The sequence below is a fragment of the Sceloporus occidentalis genome, unplaced genomic scaffold (assembly GCF_023333645.1).
Source record: "Sceloporus occidentalis isolate IW3139 unplaced genomic scaffold, rSceOcc1.0.p SCAF_1, whole genome shotgun sequence".
Lineage (NCBI taxonomy): Eukaryota > Metazoa > Chordata > Lepidosauria > Squamata > Phrynosomatidae > Sceloporus > Sceloporus occidentalis.
The window spans coordinates 160,865,233-160,884,862 of NW_028316981.1; the positions used below are offsets into that span (position 1 = coordinate 160,865,233).

General features: G+C 42.3%; 1 protein-coding gene across 2 annotated transcripts in view; it reads right to left on the minus strand.

The window, feature by feature from the left end:
* The window catches only part of CS (citrate synthase), a 47,839-nt gene that overhangs the window by 19,006 nt on the left and 9,203 nt on the right, over positions 1-19,630 (minus strand). For both annotated transcript variants that reach the window (XM_089479365.1, XM_089479374.1), the window contains 2 exons: positions 6,661-6,708; positions 6,040-6,147 (listed from right to left, as the gene is read on the minus strand). In XM_089479365.1, coding sequence (XP_089335491.1) covers positions 6,040-6,147; positions 6,661-6,708 — 156 coding nt within the window. The remainder of the gene's footprint in view (positions 1-6,039; positions 6,148-6,660; positions 6,709-19,630) is intronic.

Sequence of the window (19,630 nt, forward strand, 5' to 3'; positions counted from 1 at the left end):
TTTCAAGGCCCCATTCTGCCTACCAAAAGGACAGTTTTATTACTTGGACACACCCTTCAGCACATTAAAAGAAGCAAGCAGGAGAAACATGCAAATGTCTTTAAAAACTGGCTTTGGTTAAATTGCTTTTTTTTTTATTTCTGTTGGCTTCTTTGTCAAGAATAGTGACCTCAACAGAGTCGCTTTCAAGAAGCATCAGGGCTCAGCTGTTTCCAGCTGGTACTTTGCTGCTGGACACCAAGGTGCCAATTCACTAGATGAACTGATTCACAAACAAGGCAGGAAATGCTCAGCACAACTTGGCAACTAATACAAATCAGGAAGCCAATTTAGCATCTACATGTGCCATGAAGATAAAGGAAAATAAATAAATAAATAAATAAATAAATAAATAAGGCAACTGCAAAGCTTAAGAATCAGTGAAATTACTTTGACAAATTAACAGAATTTTTTTAAAATGCTAGTTACCTTGCAGGTGGAGACAGGGAAAGCCTTCTAAATTTACCTAAAATATTATCAACTGGGAGTTGCCACAGCTTTGAGGCAGGGTTGTCAGCCCTTATGTGCAGCCACAGACAAAAAAAAAGAGAGCAATTTACTGAAGGAAATTGCAGATTAAAGGGTTAGAGCTGGGGCATTCCTGCTAATCCCTGTGACAGGGAGAGCAGGATATTGCTGCAAGACATGGTGCAGCTGAATTGTTTGGAAGGGTCAGAGATGATCAGAATGGCAAATTCAGAAGTTTACACATTCAGACAGGTCTCTGTAAACCAAGAAACAACTTACATCAGTAACATCCACAGATAGTGTTTTGAAAGTGCATTCAACTACATTATTTTATTACAGTCACTGGCTGTGTACATGCCACAATTCACAGAAAGCCTGATGAATGTGGCAACAGATGCAGAATTCCTGTTTGCTTAAAAAAAGATATCCAAAACAAAAGGTACACACAACTCTAATTTAGATCCATTAACAGACAGACTCCATATGCCTCTCTCCAAACTCAGAAGACTAAATATAAAATACAAAAGACCAAACTCAACAAGTAGCTGCTTGCTCTCTAATAAGGGTGGTCAAGTGCATGGGGTGGAAGGCAATTTACCCCAACCTTCCTACATGTGTAAACTGCATCCCCTTTCACTTGTATGTATCTTCAGATTGTGGTTACCATTTTGTGCAGGATACAGCTGAAAAAAGGGAGTGGTCCTTGGGGGTGAGAATGTGTTTTTGCACTTTTTCACACATTTGGGACATAGTATTTAAGTGAAAATCCCTCTATGGTAAAAATAAAATTGGTGATTCAAAGCGTTGTGACCTGGCATGCATCACTGAGACCTGGCTTGGGCCTGAATCTGAAGCTGTGTGGGCTCAGGCCCTTCCAGCCGGGTACTCAGTAAAGGACCAGTGCAGGTTAGGTGGGCGAGGGGTGTGTGTGGCCTTGATCCATAAAAATAACATCATCCTGACCAGGAACCATTTATGTCAGACAGATTATATCGAGTGCATTTACCTGACCCTGAAGGACAAGGACAGTCTGGGGATTCTGCTAGTTTACCGGCCGCCCCGTGCGCTAGCAGACTCCCTAGCCGAGCTCACACAGCTGGTCTCAGAGCTGGTGCTGGAGTCCCCCAGGCTTCTTGTCCTGGGGGACTTCAACATCCCTTTCGAGCCCAGCTGTGGTTTAACTGGGGTAGCTCGGGAGTTCATGACTACCATGACAGCCATGGGCCTGTCCCAATTAGTCTCGGGGTCCACACATTCGGCTGGTAATGCACTCGATCTTATCTTCTGTACGGATTTGGAAGCTCCGTGGGCAGAGGTTACTCAAATCTCTCCCTTGTCATGGACGGATCATTTTCTGGTCGAGGCAGGTATCAAGGCATTTACCCGGATCCCTCCCGGGGGTGGCGGACCTATTCGGATGGTCCACCCTCACAGGCTGATGGAACCTAATAGGTTCCAAGAAGCCCTAGAGGGGTTTATGGTTGGAACTGACGGTGATGCTGTTGATGCCCTGACTAACATCTGGGATACTGATCTCTCTAGGGCTATACACAGCATTGCTCCCAAGCGTCCTTTCAGGCCTGCTCCCAAAAAACAACCTTGGTATACGGAAGATCTCAGGTTGTGGAAGCGGGCTCTGCAACGACTAGAGCGCCGCTGGCGGAAACACCAGCGCTTTTCCGACAAGACACTCCTAGAGTCTCAATTGAAGGCCTACGGAGTGGCGATAGGTGCAGCGAAGCATTTTTTCTTCTCTGCACATATCGCGTCTGCAGAGTCCCGTCCAGCAGAGCTGTTCAGGGTAGTGAGGGAGCTTACTCTGCTACCCCCTGCCCCGAACCCTATTCTGGAACCATCTAAAGCCTGTTGTGACGAATTTAACAACTTCTTTGCGGATAAAATCTCTCGGATAAGGGCTGATCTTGATGCCAGCATTAGTTCAGAATCTAGAATAGAGGTGTCCGGAGCTTCCGTGGACTTGGTTAAACTGGATCACTTTGAGTCTGTCTGTACCGAGGATGTGGACAGGATTTTGCGAAGTGTTAGGAAGACGACTTGCTCTCTCGATCCCTGTCCTTCATGGCTGACAGCTCAAGGGGGAACGGTTGTGACTAGTATGTTACACCGAATTATCAATACATCTTTCAGGGATGGGCAATTTCCATCTGCATTAAAGACGGCCATAGTAAAACCTCTATTAAAAAAGCCCTCCCTTGACCCCCTAATTCGGAATAATTATCGGCCTGTCTCGCTGCTGCCATTTTTAGGGAAGGTGATCGAGAGGGCAGTCGCTTTTCAGCTTCAGGGACTCCTGGATGAAACGGATTATCTCGACCCATTTCAAACCGGGTTCCGGGCGGGCTTAGTTGATGATCTCCGTCTGGGCATGGACAGGGGAAGCGTGTCCCTGTTAGTGCTTTTGGACATCTCAGCGGCCTTCGATACCATCGACCATGGTATCCTTCTGGATCGCCTGAGAGAGTTAGGTATCGAGGGCTCTGCTTTGCAGTGGTTCTGTTCCTACCTCTCAGGCAGATTCCAGATGGTGGAGCTGGGGGACTGTCGTTCCGACAAGAGGGCCCTTACATCTGGGGTCCCTCAGGGAGCGATTTTGTCCCCTATGCTATTTAACATTTACATGAAGCCACTGGGAGAGATCATCCGGAGACATGGGGCGCGGTGTTATCAGTACGCTGATGACACCCAAATAGTCTTCTCTATGTCTCCGATTGATGCAGTAACTAAGGATGGCATCTCTCCTCTTGATGCCTGCTTGGAGTCGGTAATGGGCTGGATGAGGGAAAACAGACTCAGTGTGAATCCAGAGAAAACGGAAGTACTGGTGATAGGTTCTCCTGGTCCAGGCAAGAAAGTTTTTCCACCTGTCCTGAATGGGGTCACGCTCCCTGTGAAGGACTCGGTTCGCAGTTTGGGGGTGCTCCTTCACTCGTCGCTCCACCTTACATCTCAGGTGGATGCGACGGTTAGGAGCACCTGTTATCAGCTTCGGCTGATACGCCAACTGCGACTCTTCTTGGACCGGGGGGACCTTGAAACCGTTGTACATGCTCTGGTAACCTCTCGACTAGATTTCTGTAATGCGCTTTACATGGGGCAACCCTTGTACCAATCTCGGAAGCTTCAATTAGTGCAGAATATGGCAGCAAGACTGGTCACTGGTTGCTCCAGGGCCAGCCATATAACACCTGTTCTGAAAGATCTCCATTGGCTGCCTATTCGCTTCCAGGTCAAATACAAGGTGTTGGTTATCACCTATAAAGCCCTATATGGCTTGGGCCCAGGATACTTGGAGGACCGCCTCTCCCCATATAGTCCGCCCCGCACTCTTAGATCAGGAGAAAGACATCTGTTGATGGTTCCAGATGTCCGCTACGCTGTTACGAGGAGGGCTTATTCTGTCTCAGCCCCTAGACTCTGGAACGCACTCCCTAATGAGCTCTGCATGTCTACCTCCCTTGACGTTTTCAATAAAAATTTGAAGACTTACCTTTTTCGTCAGGCATTCCCCCCATGAATCGTTGGTGTTATTTTTCTCCCCTGAATGTGACGTTTTTCCATTCTGTCAGCCTTGTAATTGTACAGTGGAACCTCGGGATACGAAATACCCGGGTTACGAATTTTTCGGGACCCGAAAAAATCCAATTGGAAATTATTGATCCGGGTTACGAAATTTTTTTCGGGTCCCGAAAAAACTTTTGGTGCTTTTTGCCGCGATTTTACACCAAATCGCGGCTTTTCCCCATTAGCGGCTATGGGGATTCGGCTTGCGAAAGCCGTTCGGGTTACGAAAGCGGCCGCGGAACGGATTACTTTCGTAACCCGAGGCTCCACTGTATTGTTGTTTTTATCTTGTTATCTTATTGTATATTGTGTTTTTAAATTGTTTTTACTATGCTGTAAACCACTATGATCCATGGAATAGCGGTATATAAATAAATTTTATTTATTTAGCTTTAGAGCAGTGGTCCCCAAACTGTGCCCCTTAAGGGATTTTGGACTTCAGCTTCCAGAATCCCAGGCTATTGGCAAACATGGCTGAGGCTTCTGGGAGCTGAAGTCCAAAATCTATTGAAGGGCACAGTTTGGGGACCACTCCTTTAGAGGCTGCATTTATATTTGGGTCCTGAGGTTTTCACACAGCCCCAAGGCCACACTTTTCCCAATCCTGATCTATAATGATAAAAGGGGAATGTACCTGCTATCTGCCATGAACAATAGCTCAGAGATCATTCAACTTGGACACCTGAAACCTGTAATGCATACTAGCAAGATCTTAGAGCTAAGCACCTTGGAGCTATTTCTTAAACACACTAATTAACTTTAACTATAAAGGCAATGGCAAATGTCCTCTGAACAAATCTTGCCAAGAAAACCCCATGATAGGTTCACCTCAGAATTGCTGTAAGTCAGAAACAACTTGAAGTCACACAACACACACACAATTTAAATGTGCCTCTACGTTTGAAGCCTCTAGCCACTTCAGTAACTAGGTGGCAGACCTCCCTAACCAAGGCACAGCATTGCAACTGACTGAAGCCAGTAGCAAGTAGGAGCTTCAAGGGACAATGATAGTGTGGTATTTACTGCCATCTCATTGTGGCACAGAATTGGCACAATATAATCAACTTTACTATAACATAGTGGTTTCAAATCTTTGGTCCTCCAGATGTTTTGGACTTCAGTGCCCATAATTTCTGACTGTTGGCTAAGTTGGCTGGGCCTTGTCGAATCTGAAGTCCAAAATAAATGGAGGACCAAAGGCTGGGAACCACTGCTGTAACATAACTTTGGTGTATCAAACACAGGGCGACTCCAACACATGTGAAGCCAGGTATTTTCATTACTAATATAGCAAAAGAAAATATTATACATGAAGCAGACAATTAATTCATTCAATCCAGTACTTACTGTCTACTCAGATTGACAGTAGCACTCAAAGATCTTAACAGAGGTTGTTTCTACTTCTTCCTCCTTAGATGATCTTCCACTTGAGATGCTACTGTTCCTATGCAAATCCTGCAGTCTGGCACTGAACCATGTCCTTTTGCCATGGTCTTGTTTTTCTGTTGTGCTCTAGTGTCACAAATACCCTTAGAGCATCTCATTTCTTTGTGATCCTTTGCTTAGATTTTATACTAATGTCTCATTTTTCAGCAGCCACAAAAGATATCTCTGGAACAGGGAGCAGAGGTGACCCTGGATGGACAGCTGCCAGGAACAGACCACAACAATGGCATGATAAGTCTCGGGTCTCATCTGGAAGAACTCCAGGTCTTCCAGGGCACTTTTCAACTCTTCCCTTAGAGCATTTAATTAGTTGATAAAAACCTCCATATCTGCCCATAAGTATTTGCAAAGAAATGATTAGAGGGAGCAAATCACAGGTTTCTTTTTAACTCCTTTATTCTGGTAGCAGCCTGCACATAGTGACTTAATTTACAAGCAACAACAACTAGGATATTTACATACTCTCATACTCTAAAGTCTTGCCACTATGCCAATAAAACTCACCATGTCCACAGTGATTTGACCAATGACTGTGTTCCCATATTGTTGCCTGAAGCTTTTAATTCTTGCTTGCTCCTTAGGGATCATGTTTGCAAGAACATCTTTCAAATTCTGGAAACAAAACAATCAAGTGAGACCTTATACAAAATGATAATTCAACCATTTATATTAACGTCAGAAAGAAAAAGGTAGTGCAAAAGAAAGAGGGAAGGAATAGTCTGCCAAATGGATTAGAGTCTCTCTATAGGGGAACCCAAGTAAAACATTGTCCATTCTATATTCTTTATTTTTGGATGGTCCTGGAATAGTCCTGGATATACAAGTTGTCCCCCTCTTTTCACAGACTTCAAGTCCGCGGTCTCGATTACACACAGAGGGAGAGCCCCATTGGCTAAAATGGCGTGTGCGCCCATGGCACACGCGCAGGGCTGCACACAGGACCGTGTGGGCCATTCAAACCAATGGGGCTTGAATATATGCAAATTTCTGTTTTCATGGGGGATGGGGGGTGTTTGGAACAGATCCCCTGTGAAAACGGAGGGGCGACTAGAGATAGCCAGGAGCTTAGAAGAGTCAAATTAATCTTCCCTGTACAAACCACAAGGAAATGAAAGAACAGCTTACCGTGGAAGTGCTGGCATGTCTTGCAGCAAAAATGATACATGATGAGTTCTGCAAGGAGAAAGAGAAGTATCTAAATACTTGCTTTACAATAACAAAATTCAGGGGGAAAGCCCAGTCACACACACAATAATTTTTCTTTTTCTCCAATAGAAAAATTGGTAATTTTGAGGAACACAGACAGAAACATCAATTAAACAATTTCTCTTATAGATCTATGAAATGCTTTTTAAAGCAAGGTTTTGCTGACTCAAGATTTGTATGTTAGACTGTCTGCAGAATTAAAGAATGATAATTCTTGGGCATCCAACGGACAAATAAAACACTCAAATTTAAAATGCATTTCTGTTCTTAATAGATTCTGGGGTTGACCTTCATTGTTTGTGATAACAAATTACTGAACAATTTAGTAGTAACATTACTGAGCTAAACTGTACACCCAAATATGTTGCTAGCCCAGTTCTTAAGGCTGTGACTGTTTGTGTCCAAATATGCTTCATTTTGATTATCAATAGTCACACTCAGAATATTTGCGGTTTCCGTTTTCATTTTCTCCACTGATTCATTTACTCCCGATTCTTAGCAAAAATTAAGTCATCATAGGGTGAAACAATTTGCAACTTTTTTTTGTACAGGGTATATTCATAATTTTGTTTGTACAAAGTTTAGGAGTTTCTATTTTTAAACTTCAGAAATATTTCTATTTTATACACTGTCTAAGTTATGAATAAAAAATTTGATGTTACTAAAGCAGTAAAATAAGGGTTTGGTATGGAAGTAAGTATGGCATATATTTCAATTTGCCCCCAATTGTTTTCCTACAAAACCTGGACTTTAAAAAAAATTCCCTGACTTCAAAATCTCTAGAAAGCCTACCTCTTTAAAAACCCATGTCCCTACATGCAATTCTCAATGTGTTGCTGCAACACATTAATCACTTCCATTTGAAATTCATCTTGTACAGTGTGACTTTTTTATCTGCAGGGGATCCGGATCCCACAGATAGTAAAAAATGTGGGACCTTAAGTCCCATTCTTCTCAATGGGTGCGCGCTCCCACCTGTGTTGCCACGTGCGCACATGCCCAATCTATGTGCACCTTTGCTCCTCGATCATGAGACTTTAATTAGTATTACCAAAGTGCAGTCCATTGTCACACAGTGTTAGTACTTTGGCAACATACTCAATGAGTGGAGGAGGTTTCATGTACTTGTATGATACCCTTTCCAGGACTATCTCTAGTATAAAGCATTTAGAGATGAGTCTAGACATTGCTGCTCTAAGCAATCAGCTGTAAGCAATTTCGATTTTCTTGTAAATGCAAGAACATATTTTTCTATATCTATGAACTAACGAACATAAAAGCAAGATATCAGCACTATGTTGCAGCAGCATTAAATAACCCCGGCCTCAGGAACCCTCTTCTCTTGAGAGTCTCCAAGGTCCTCCCTTTCAAATTTAAGTAGAATGCTACTGTAATTTACTGTTTTGCCCTGTTTTGTTCTGTTTTGTAATAATGTGTATGTGTTGATGTTGTTTTCATTTGTTGGTTTTAATTATAATTGATTTAATAATTTTTAAGGGGGGAGGGAAGTAGATTTTTGATGTATAATGTATTGTATTTTATTGCTGTTAGCCACCCTGATTGATCTCAAAGGGGCGGGATATAAATAAATTTTTATTATTAGTATTATTATTATTAATGTAGGGAATTAGAAAATGTTTTTTATATGTGTTTGAAGTACAGGTCCTAATTTAATCCCTTTCCGTTGCTGGCTGAGGCTTTTGGGAGCTAAAGTCCTAAAAATCTGGAAGGTCGAAGATTGCTCACCACTGTTTTAAAACCTGGCCCCTTCTTCTTTCACCCCAGCAGGGGTAGACAATTTCTGACCATCCAGATGTTTGCACTACTACCATCTCTCACCTTTGGTTATGCTTGCTAGAGCTCACAGGAGTAGCATTGAACCAACATCTGGATAGCCACAGATCGACTACTCCTGGGCTAATACAAAGAATATTATTTTGTCCTTCTCAGTTGTTCTCTCCTTACTAACAAAACACATTTCCACTTTGTACAGTTCTGTTTTCACATCTGCAAGTCCTCCTACCAATGTTGTACGTCTATCATCAGACGTCCAAGAGCTTTGGGCAGGACCCTACTTCTGAAGAGTTATGAGTCACTCTCACAAGGGAAAGCAGTGTGCTACGGTTTCACAGTCCAACAATCTTGCTGGTTTAGCAGCATTAGATACCTTGTAAGCTGATGAGGGTCAACACTAGAATTACAGAGCTTCAATCTTATTCCAGTCTCATGTTGAGAGACACAGTAGATGTCATCAGAATGGCCAGAATTTAAACAGACCTCAACAAGGTTATAACAATCATTGCCCCAAAAGAGCCAAGAGAACTCGCTAACTTATTACCAAACCTTTGGCAGCCTAATTTCAGCTGTCCAAAGAGCTAACCGTTATCTCTGAGAAACCCATCCCAGTATCAGCCCAACCTAAAAATGCTCACAGTTCACAAGTCATATCCAGAACTGTATACTGTCTGTGGATTCATGCAGGTCCAGAAAGATGCAAGCTACAGAAATTTTTTTGGTATTGATTGTGTAATATTCAAATTTCCTGGTTTGCTTTTTGTGTACTGTACAACAGGATGGGGAAGATGTGGCCCTTCAGATGCCATCGGTATGCATCTGCCATCAGTCCTAGCCAGCACAGTCAATGGTGACAGATGATAGGAGCTGTAGTCCAACAACAACCAGAGGGCCACACATATTCCATTTCTGCTGTACACAGTTCAGCTCTATCCTCTGAAACATTAAACTAAACCTCCCCTGGATGCAAATCAATAGCAAACAACATTGCAAAAGGCTGGCATGTGCTATATACGTTAATAGCTGATAATTTGGGCCAACCTCTTGGTTCAACTCACTCTTAATTCCATACATACTTGAATTATTCCAGGTATGCATCACCTAAAGGAGACGTGGGTAACTGCAGAGAAGGCCAGTTTTCACCACTGTGCCTCTTCCCAGTGGGCTGGTTTCAATTTTCAGTCTGAGGCTTTGTTTCCCTCTTACTGGAATATGTGGAGGGGGGGGGGCAAAACTGCTGCAATCTGTAGAGTTTTGAGCCATTTTGGGGTCAAGGGGCTTTGGGGGGCTTCAAGGGCCACACGCTATGTGTGACCCATTGGCTGCACTTCAGCCACCATTGATTTAAGAGGACCAACCTTCTCTCATGCCTTCAGAAGCTGCCATGAACATAGAAAACCTAAACAGTGACAAAATGGAAGATTCAGTAGCTATACATTTGGTACCCATTGGCTGAGAGCATCTAAGGATATCTTTGCTCCATACTCCTTTTATGGAGACAGAACCAAGAGGGCTTCTTCTCTGGCATCAACCCAATGGAATTTCCTTCACTGAGCTTGCAACTCTTTATACAGTGTGCATTGCATAGAAACTGTCCTCCAAAGTATTAAGTTCTTCCCTGTTTATACTGCTGCTGAATTAGTTTTGGAAAATTTGAGGTTATTTTAGTATTTTTGTGGGTTTGGTTTTTTTTAATTTTTATTGTGCCAGCTGAAGAGCAAACACAAATATTATTTGTACATTAAGTATGAATGAGAGACTAAGGTCTTCAAATCATTAGCCACTGTTGCCTTCCCACTCCCACTTCACTCCTAAACAGAAGAGGGAATGAGACAGACAGTGCTGCAGGAAGCAATGACTGAAAGTGAGGGTCAGACCTTAACTGCACTGGAGTGGTGAGATCCACTGCAATCCAGGTCCTTTACAGAGAGATATGCTCTTCTGCCTTCAAATGCACTTCATCATTTTCCCAAGCAGCCTGCACATGGAATATGCCATGGTAATCTAAAACATATACATGTATTTCTACCTGGTGTACCGAAGTGAAAAGTGCAAAGAACAGAGAAAGCTCGGATAGGAGATGGCTACATATACATTTGCACACATATATACATGCTCACACTTTGAAAACACTGAGACTTGAGTATTACTCCAACCGAAAGGTTAGAATTCTTTCACAATTACACAAGGATCTATTCTATGTAACAGACCAGGATTTAAGACAGCGAGTTAAGATCCTTCTAGCGGTGTCTCGTGACACCAAATATCGATGGGGCAGGTATTCCACTCCAGGGTTTAAGCCCTAACTTTAAAGAAGTGATCCAAGGTGTTGAAACATTACAGAGACAGGGTTCAGCATCCTTGAATAGTGCCTTTAAACCTCAGAGTGAAACTCAGATCAGATTCACATTGGAATCATTAGAAACCACTGGCTACGTTCTAACTCCAAAGTGCTGCAGTAAAGACTGGATAGGGGAATGGGACTCCTCAGATACTGACAGGCAGGAAGGAGAAACAAAAGAGGGAAGGGAGCCTTCAAAATGCTTCCTGTAAAGAAAAAGAAAGAGACAGGAAGCCTTTCCTATCAGACTCAAAACTTTTAGCATGCACTGCATATTTGCCTTGTCTTTTTATCAACCATGAGAACTAGGAACAACTGCTTCAAATAATAGGACATAGTGCCTCTTGAAACAGCAAGAAATCTGCTGCATACCAAAATTCTAATTCAATAGTCCTGGCATATTCACAACATCGCTGAAAGCTAGTATCTGTCCTGTTTTCTATTATACAGAATAACACCTCAAATGAGAGTTTGCTCTTCAGGTCTCACATTTCATGACAGAAGGACAAAATAACTACTTGAGAGTAAACAGGTTCCAGAATGTGTGTAAGGCAGCTGGAAAAACAAGGGATGGTTCTGACTAGGAAACAAACCAAAGGATTTGAGAACATTTTATGTTACAAGAACCTAGTCCACTTTTACCCACTAAACATTGTTTGCTAGCAGTAAAGGTGGCCTAAATCATAAGAATAAGAGATTATGCCACCAAGATGGGTGGGTTCTCAATCCCAATTACAGTCAGCCTTCCGTTTTCACTGGGGATCTGTTCCAGACCCCCCCCCCCCAAAAAAACCAGAAACTCGTAGATATTCAACCCCCATAGGCTTGAATGAGGGCATGTGCCCGTGAGTGGCCATGGGTGCACGGCCATTTTAACCGCCTCCACTTGCTCCTCACAAGTAAGCAAAGTCCTCAAAATCTGAAGTCCACAAAAACGGAGGGGCAACAGTGAAAATGAAAGCTTATTCCATGACTGACAGTACTACCAATCTAATGGTCGGCATTGACTGAAACAAGTGGGCAGGAGGCAGACTGGACATAGCTGTAAAAATGTGGGTTGTTATGCAGTAGACCAGTAAGTGTTACTTAACACCAGCAATTTCATAAAATCCTAGAGTTGAAAGAGACTGCAAGGGCCATCCAGTCCAAACTCTGACATGCAAAAATACACAATCAAAGCACTCCCGACAGATAGCCATCCAGCCTCTGCTTCAAAACCTCCAGAGGAGACTCCACCACAGTCTGAGGCAGCATATTCCACTGTCAAACAGTTCTAACCATCAGGAACTTCTTTCTAATGTTTACGTGGAATCTCTTTTCCTATAGCTTGAATCACTGCTCTGTGTCCTAGTCTTTGGAGCAGCACAAAACAAGCTTGCTCCTTCTTCCATATGACATCCTTTCAAATATTTCAACATGGCTATCATGTCACCCCTTACTTTCTCTTTCACAGGCTATACATATGCAGCTCCCTAAGCTTCTCCTCATAGGGCATGGTTTCCAGACCTTTCACCATTTTGGTCACTCTCCTTTGGACACACTCCAGTTCATTTAACCATAGAACATTATGTTCCCCTTTCCCCATTGCTCAGTGTTATATTACTGAAAGGAAGAAAGCTAGTGTTAATGTGGTGTGTGTGTGTGTGTGTGTGTGTGTGTGTAGAAGAGTTGAGAAGTACATCATTTACAGGACAGAATGAATTCAGGGGGAAAAATTGGCCTTAGAAAACTTGCACCAAGCTCTTGTTGGTGGGTTTCCTGACACTTATTAAAAAGACCCAAGTCAGCATGCAAGGCTGCCAACCACTGATTGCATGAAATTCCATACATGCATCTGAATTCTCTGAAGATTCAGATTTCTAGAATCTTTGGTGCAAGTTCACATGAATCCCTCTGCTGCTGCCAACTGTTGTGGCTGCAGCTTCTGGATCACCAAAGAATGTGAACTCTTATGCCACTGTCACCCACAGAGTAGGTCAACAACTAGTGTAGCTTGGCCCAGTCAAATTACAAGGTGCCAGACCTGGTAAGCAGATCCTTCAGGCCCTGAAGGCAGCTATTTTCCTACTCTCAGCAGTCCAGCTCTCCCCTTATTTGAGTATTCTTCAGTTCTTCCTTGTTAGCTTTCCCCTCAACATCCTCCCTACTTACCTCTTCAGCACTCATCTCTGTGACTCCTTCCAAGTAATGCACATAAACATGAATCTCTTCCTGGGTCACCCATGCTGACACTACTTGGTTTAATATGTACACCTCTCCAATGGGAAACAGATAACCCACCAAGCAGACTGTTAGTAGCCAGTTCCATTCACCAATGCTCCCTGAGGGCATGAAGCCTCTTGGAAAATGAGTAAGGAGGGTTATCAGCAGGGTTGGCTGGTTTAAACCATTAAAAAAATACTCATTTTTAATGGATTATTCATATTGTTAAAAAATTCTGGCTATTATTACTATTTCCCAAAGCTCTTACTACAACAACGACTGTTTAAATTTAAACATTTCAACTTTAATGATTTATTGACAGTTGTTCATTGTTAGATCAGTATCCAGTGTCAGTTGTTCCTTTGCAATCACTTTATTTTATAGGGCAAGAAATGCCATTCATAAACAAATCCTTCAATTAGCATAAATTCAACCAAAAGGGCATTGTTAAAAGAACAATGATCATTTAAGCTACTAGCAATAACATCTGAACTGCAGTTTGCTATTTAATTTTCTGATTTAATCTTAGGTTAGTAAAGTCCTACACACTGATGCAAAAACAACAACAACCTTGGTAGAAACCAACTCCTTCTCCAAAATCACTAGTAATGTATCGGGAAGGGGACAGCGGGCATGTCATTGCTGGCACATGATGGTCCCTGGTTCAAGGTTCTGATTTAAGACTATTACAGACTTCAATAAGTGCCAAAACTGAGATTCTGTCAACAATGGCTGTAAGACTGCTCAGCTTCAGCTTGTCAAAGGAAACTGTTTTATTCCCTGATCAGATCACCAAGAACCGAGTCAGTGTTCAAAGCACAGGATGCTTTGGAACAAGTGATGTAGTTCCCAAAGCAGTATCTAAGCAACAAGCCCCACTTCTTCACTCTAGACCTAGAGGAATATTTTGGGACAACTCCTAGAAGGAATTTGGGGGAGAAAACAAATATCCAGTGGAAGACACAGTGAAGATGGCCATCTCCTACTTTATTTGCATGCAGGTGTTTGAGCACTCAGAACATGCTATTTGGTGGATCAAGACAATAGCATACAAGCTATAATTATTCTAGGCTAACAGCTAGGTGGGGTGGTTGAATTTTTGATAGATAGTTCTACCCTCGCATGACTATAGTGTAATGTCTTCTTTAGGAACAATTCAGTGCTGCCAATTAATTTCTCAGAAGCCTTGCAGGATTTGGCATCTGACTAGCCTATAAAACTCCCCCTTTAAGGAACTGAATTAGAGGAGGCTTGTAAATTGCCACTAATCTGCATGCCCAGGACAAGTACGAAATTGCTACACATGTGGTGAACACAGATGTGGAAGGAGGTGGGCTAGCAAAGCAAACTTAGCAACCTGTAGATGCCCTGCTGTTTTTACAGAGCTGAACCAGTGCTTAATTTAATGAAATCACCATTCTTCTTTGTAAAGCTCAGGGCAAAACATGCTTTGTGGGTATTACAACCCTGTGGAACTCAGTGCCTTCCTGACAAACCAAGAACACTGCTCATAAACCTATTCAAACATGCAAGCATAATCCTGGCAGAGAGTTCAATTGCTGTAGATTTTGTTGCACATTTTAATTTGTATTTAAAAAGAGCAACACGATCTACATTAATTGAACTCTCTGCCAGGATGATGCTTGCAGTTTTCTTGGTATTCTTGGCCTAGCAGGCATGCAGTTATAGATTTTACAAAAATTAAATCAATTATGCCAGTGTGTGGTGATCATAAGAGATATTTGTACAAGTCTAAACCCAATGAGGAATATTTTTGATAAAGGGTATTACCAGATATTGAAATAGCTGTAATTTGTGGCACATAACAGTCTCTCCCAGATTATAAAAAAGGAGTTGTTTTTTTGACAAAATGTTTTTTTGTTTTGCTTTATGTTTAATATTTGTTGGTATAGGCAACTAGTCTGCAAGTAAGAGCTGCTGGGGCCTGATCATTAAATGTTACTTTTAAGTGAAAAACTGGTAAAATCTGGCCAACATCTGACCCCACAAGTCTCTCCAGGCACCAAAATTTGACAGTAGAGGTGAGAAAAGCAGCATTTAATTTCAAAGCACATTTTTTCATTTAAATGAGGTCTTAATGAAACAACATTTTATCATATATGCCACTCTGAAGTGAGAATGAGAGTGAGATAAGTTTTTTATTATTTTGGAAAAAATGATCTTGGACCACATGCATTTTTACTAGCACATTTATAGCCCCTAGAGTATGAATACTTCAACAAAAGATGTACAAGGAGTATGCAATTGTAGAAGTACCTGTAACCTACCCTAAGGTCAGGGGATCACATGACCCCCCCCCCCATCTTCAAAAGTTGCCCATCCTTTTTTTAGGTCAACTAATATACTTTTATTGGGAATCATGCACACCAAGTCAAAGCTAATAACAAGCCACGTTAATTTTTCAATGACCGAACTGTCTGGTTTCCAATTCAAAATAACATTAATTTGAAACACAGCACTTGTACAAATTTACCTTTACAAACATGGTATTATTCTGATGGTGTTTTCAGTGGGTCAGGAAGCCTGTGATTTCTCATCTGACCACCCCAAGACTAATATGGACCAAGAGCTACAATGTGTGTTGGAAATCAGACCTCTGCACATGTAATAATAATTAATAATTTGTTTTATTTATATACCGCTATTCCAAAGATCATAGCGGTGAACAGCAAGTAAGCTAATTAGCAAGTAAGCTAATTTGCCCCCAACAGTCTGGGTACTCATTTTAGCGACCTCGGAAGGATGCAAGCCTGAGTCGAGCTTGGGCCCTTTTGCTGGTCTTGAACTCGCAACCTTGTGGTTTTGAGTGAATGGCTGCAGTACAGGCATTTAACCACTGCGCCACCAGGACTCTACACCTGGTGGTGTAGAGATCCTTGGCTAAATACCGGTTTGTTTAAGATGAAAAGTCCTAAAAATGATTCTCCATTCCAGTTCCCTAGCACACATGAACACTAGGTACTGCCTGGTTAAATAAAAAAATCTAGTGAAAGTGCAACTGGAAACCTAGCAAGCACTCAATTTCTAGAGAACTCATAAATCCATGGCAAGCATTTTACACTTTTGAAGAGGGACAGGAACAGAGGAAACAGCACAATTTGATTTCAGAGGCTTACGACAACTAGACAATATAATGAAGAGCCCATGCCAGCAATTGGAAGCCAGACAAGAACACATAGTCAACTCCAGTAACAGAACAGCAGAAGACAATGTACACTGTGAGACAACAATTATAGAGAGGGCCTGTTTTTACCACAAAACATCTTCTCAACTGCATTATGACCTCTCTTTGCTATTCCTCCTTCTCTTCTACTCTGGTGGCTTCAGTTTCCTTTGAAGTGCTGCAATCTTTGGCCTGAGATTAATTTTGGTGCAGCATAAGAAAGCCTCTGTGCAAACTAATTATATTAATGAGGCACTAACAGTTGCCATCTGGACATTTTTGAATGAGAGTAATTTAGTATTTCCTCCAACCTTCCCACCCCAAAGTGAGTGTCTTCTCCATCTCTTGTTCATTAGCTCACTTTCTCTTTTTTTCCAATTCCTATGAAGCTGATATGAACTGGACTTGTAAAACTGAAGTATAATAAACAGAAGCAATAGATTGGAGTTTAAAAGAGAAGGCAGAAAGGAGACTCTAGCCTAAATCCAATTGCAGGAAAAAAAATCAAGAACAAGACAGCAGAGGGAAGATTCTTGGGAACCAGCCATGTGGATAAATACTGAAGATGTTTCTAGGACAGGAAATAGCTTCCAGCTGTATTTACTTTAAGGATTTTCTACAATGAGAGTAGAAAAAAATTCAGCATTACATCTATAAAGGAGTAGGTAGATGTATGCATGCATGTAACAACATACAGTGACATGTTTTAGCTAGCAGACCTGGCTCTGACTTCAGGGCTCATACAATTAACTGATTGTGTTTTGCACTTCACACTTGCACTTCTAATAAAAACAAGAACCTCAACCTTCACTAAGCTTTTAAGATACTTCTAGAATATCTCATTGCTAGAAACAAGGGCTGAATGGAAAAAGTGTGGAGACTGATCTGGTTGCCTTGGTCGATGATCTCTGTCTGGGCAGGGACGTAGCCAAGGGGGGGAGATCTTGGGGTCTGGACCCCCCCCCCTTCCATTAGAAAAATGAATGGTGTGTGCTGCTGCTGGTGGCACTTAGTCTGGAACCCCCCCCCCTTCCTAAAATCCTGGCTACGTCTCTGCTCTGGGCATCGACAGGGGAAGTGCACCCTGTTGGTGCTCTTGGACCTCTCAGCAGCTTTTGATATCATAGACCATGGTATCATTCTGGAACACTTGAAAGAGTTGGGAATTGGAGGCTCTGCTTTGCAGTGGCTCAGTTCCTACCTCTCAGGCAGATTCCCGATAGTGATGTTGGGGGACAGCTGCTCTTCTAAAAGAGAGCTGACATCTGGCGTCCCTCAGGGAGCCATCCTGTCCCTCATGCTGTTTAACATTTACATGAAGCCACTGGGTGAGATCATCTGGAGACATGGGGTGGGGTGTTATCTGTACGCTGATGGCACCCAAATCTACTTCTCTATGTCTCGGACTGTTTCAGTGACCAAGGAGGGCATCTCCCCTCTGAATGACTGCCTGTGGTCTGTAATGGATTGGATGAGGGAAGACAGACTTAACCTGAATCCAAACAAAACAGAAGTACTCTTGATAGATAGCCCCAACCTGGGTACGGAGATAAGTTCACCAGTCCTGGATGGGGTCACACTTCCCCTAAAGGACTGTGTTCGCAGCTTTGGGGTGCTCCTGGACTCATCACTTCAACTGTCACCTCAGATTGATGTGACAGCCAGGAGTGCCTGTTATCAGCTTCAGCTGATACGCGAGCTACAACCCTACCTGGAGCCGCAGGACCTAGAAATGATTGTACATGCGCTGATAACCTCTTGTCTTGATTTCTGCAATGCGCTCTACATGGGGCAACCCTTGTGCCGTGTTTGGAAGCTTCAACTGGTGCAAATCATGGCAGCCAGATTGGTCGCAGGAAAATCTAGGTTTGACCAGATTACACCTATCTTAAAATCTTTACATTGGCTGCCTGTTAGCTTCTGAGCACAGTACAAGGTGTTGGTTATTACCTATAAAGCCCATGGCTTGGGTCCATCTTACTTGAAGGAACATCTCCTCCCATATAATCCTTCCTGCACACTCAGGTCCTCTGGGAAGAACTTACTAAAGTAAAAAAAAAAAAAAACTAGACTGGTTGTGACTTCCCAGAGGACCTTCTCAGTTGCCACTCCAAAAATTTGGAATGACCTGTCGGAGGAGACTCGCCAGATCACATCCCTTGATGCTTTTAAAAAGGTGATAAAAACGATAATCTTCCAGCGGGCCTTCTGCCCAGAACAGAATTGCCCATTTGATCTGGCCTCCTAGGTATTGCCACTATTGTTAAACTGTTTTTAATTGTTCTGTAGTTATATGGATTTTATTGCTTAATTTTGTATTGAAGGGAGGGTGGGTTGAAGGGGTGGGGGGTTGGGGGATTGTTTTTCTTGACATTATTTTCTGTATTTGTTTTAATTCTTGCTGTTACCCGCCTCAATCCCCAAAAGGGAGAGCCGGGATACAAATAAATATTTTATTATTAGTAGTAGTAGTCCCACAATGCCACCCTGCGTGGATGACAAAATCCATGGAGCTCAAGTACCATTATATACAATGTAGCAGTTAAATGGTATGCCTATTATAAAATGTCAAAATCAAGGGTTACTTTTGGGAGTTTTTAAAAAATATGTTCAAGCCATGGATGGTTGAATCTGCGGATGCAGAATCCGTGGATACAGAAGACCAACTGTAATACAATGATACTTAAGAGACAGGGCATGGAACATTCTATTAAGGTTATCTCCCACAATGTGCTAGTTCACACAGAAGCACAATGATGGCCATACTAAATGGGGGGTTCTGGGAACTGTAGTCCTAAAGGTTTCCTTATCGTGCTGTTATACCTGTGCACCAACCTCCTGAAGCCACCACTTGTCTGTAGCAGCTATTGATTCTGAAGGCTATTGGAAGTATTGGGAGAAGTCTGAGCATTTATACTACGCTATCTTGGAAGTGCCTGGGTTTTCTAGGGACCCCCTTGTTTTTATTGCCCAAGGCAAACAACTACTGCTATGGAAAATTAAGTCACTATTAATCCCCCCCAACACTTCCATCCTGCCCTTTATAACAGGATCTCAGGATGACATACAATGTTAATTTAAAATATTTCGAGATTAAAAAGCATAGTGACTACTAATTCAGAAGGAAGAGTTTACTAACAGAGCCTCCATTTCAACTCAAATCTGTAAGGGCAAAAACAATATACAGTGGACCCTTGTTACGCGCTGGGGTTTGGTTCCAAGATCCCCCGTGTATAACAAAATCTGTGTATGCTCAAGTCCCATTCAACATAGCAAAATGGTGTCCCTTATAAAAAAAAACAGAAAATCAAGGTTTGATATTTGAAATTTATACTTTTTTTGAACATTTTCAAACCATGTTTGCTTGA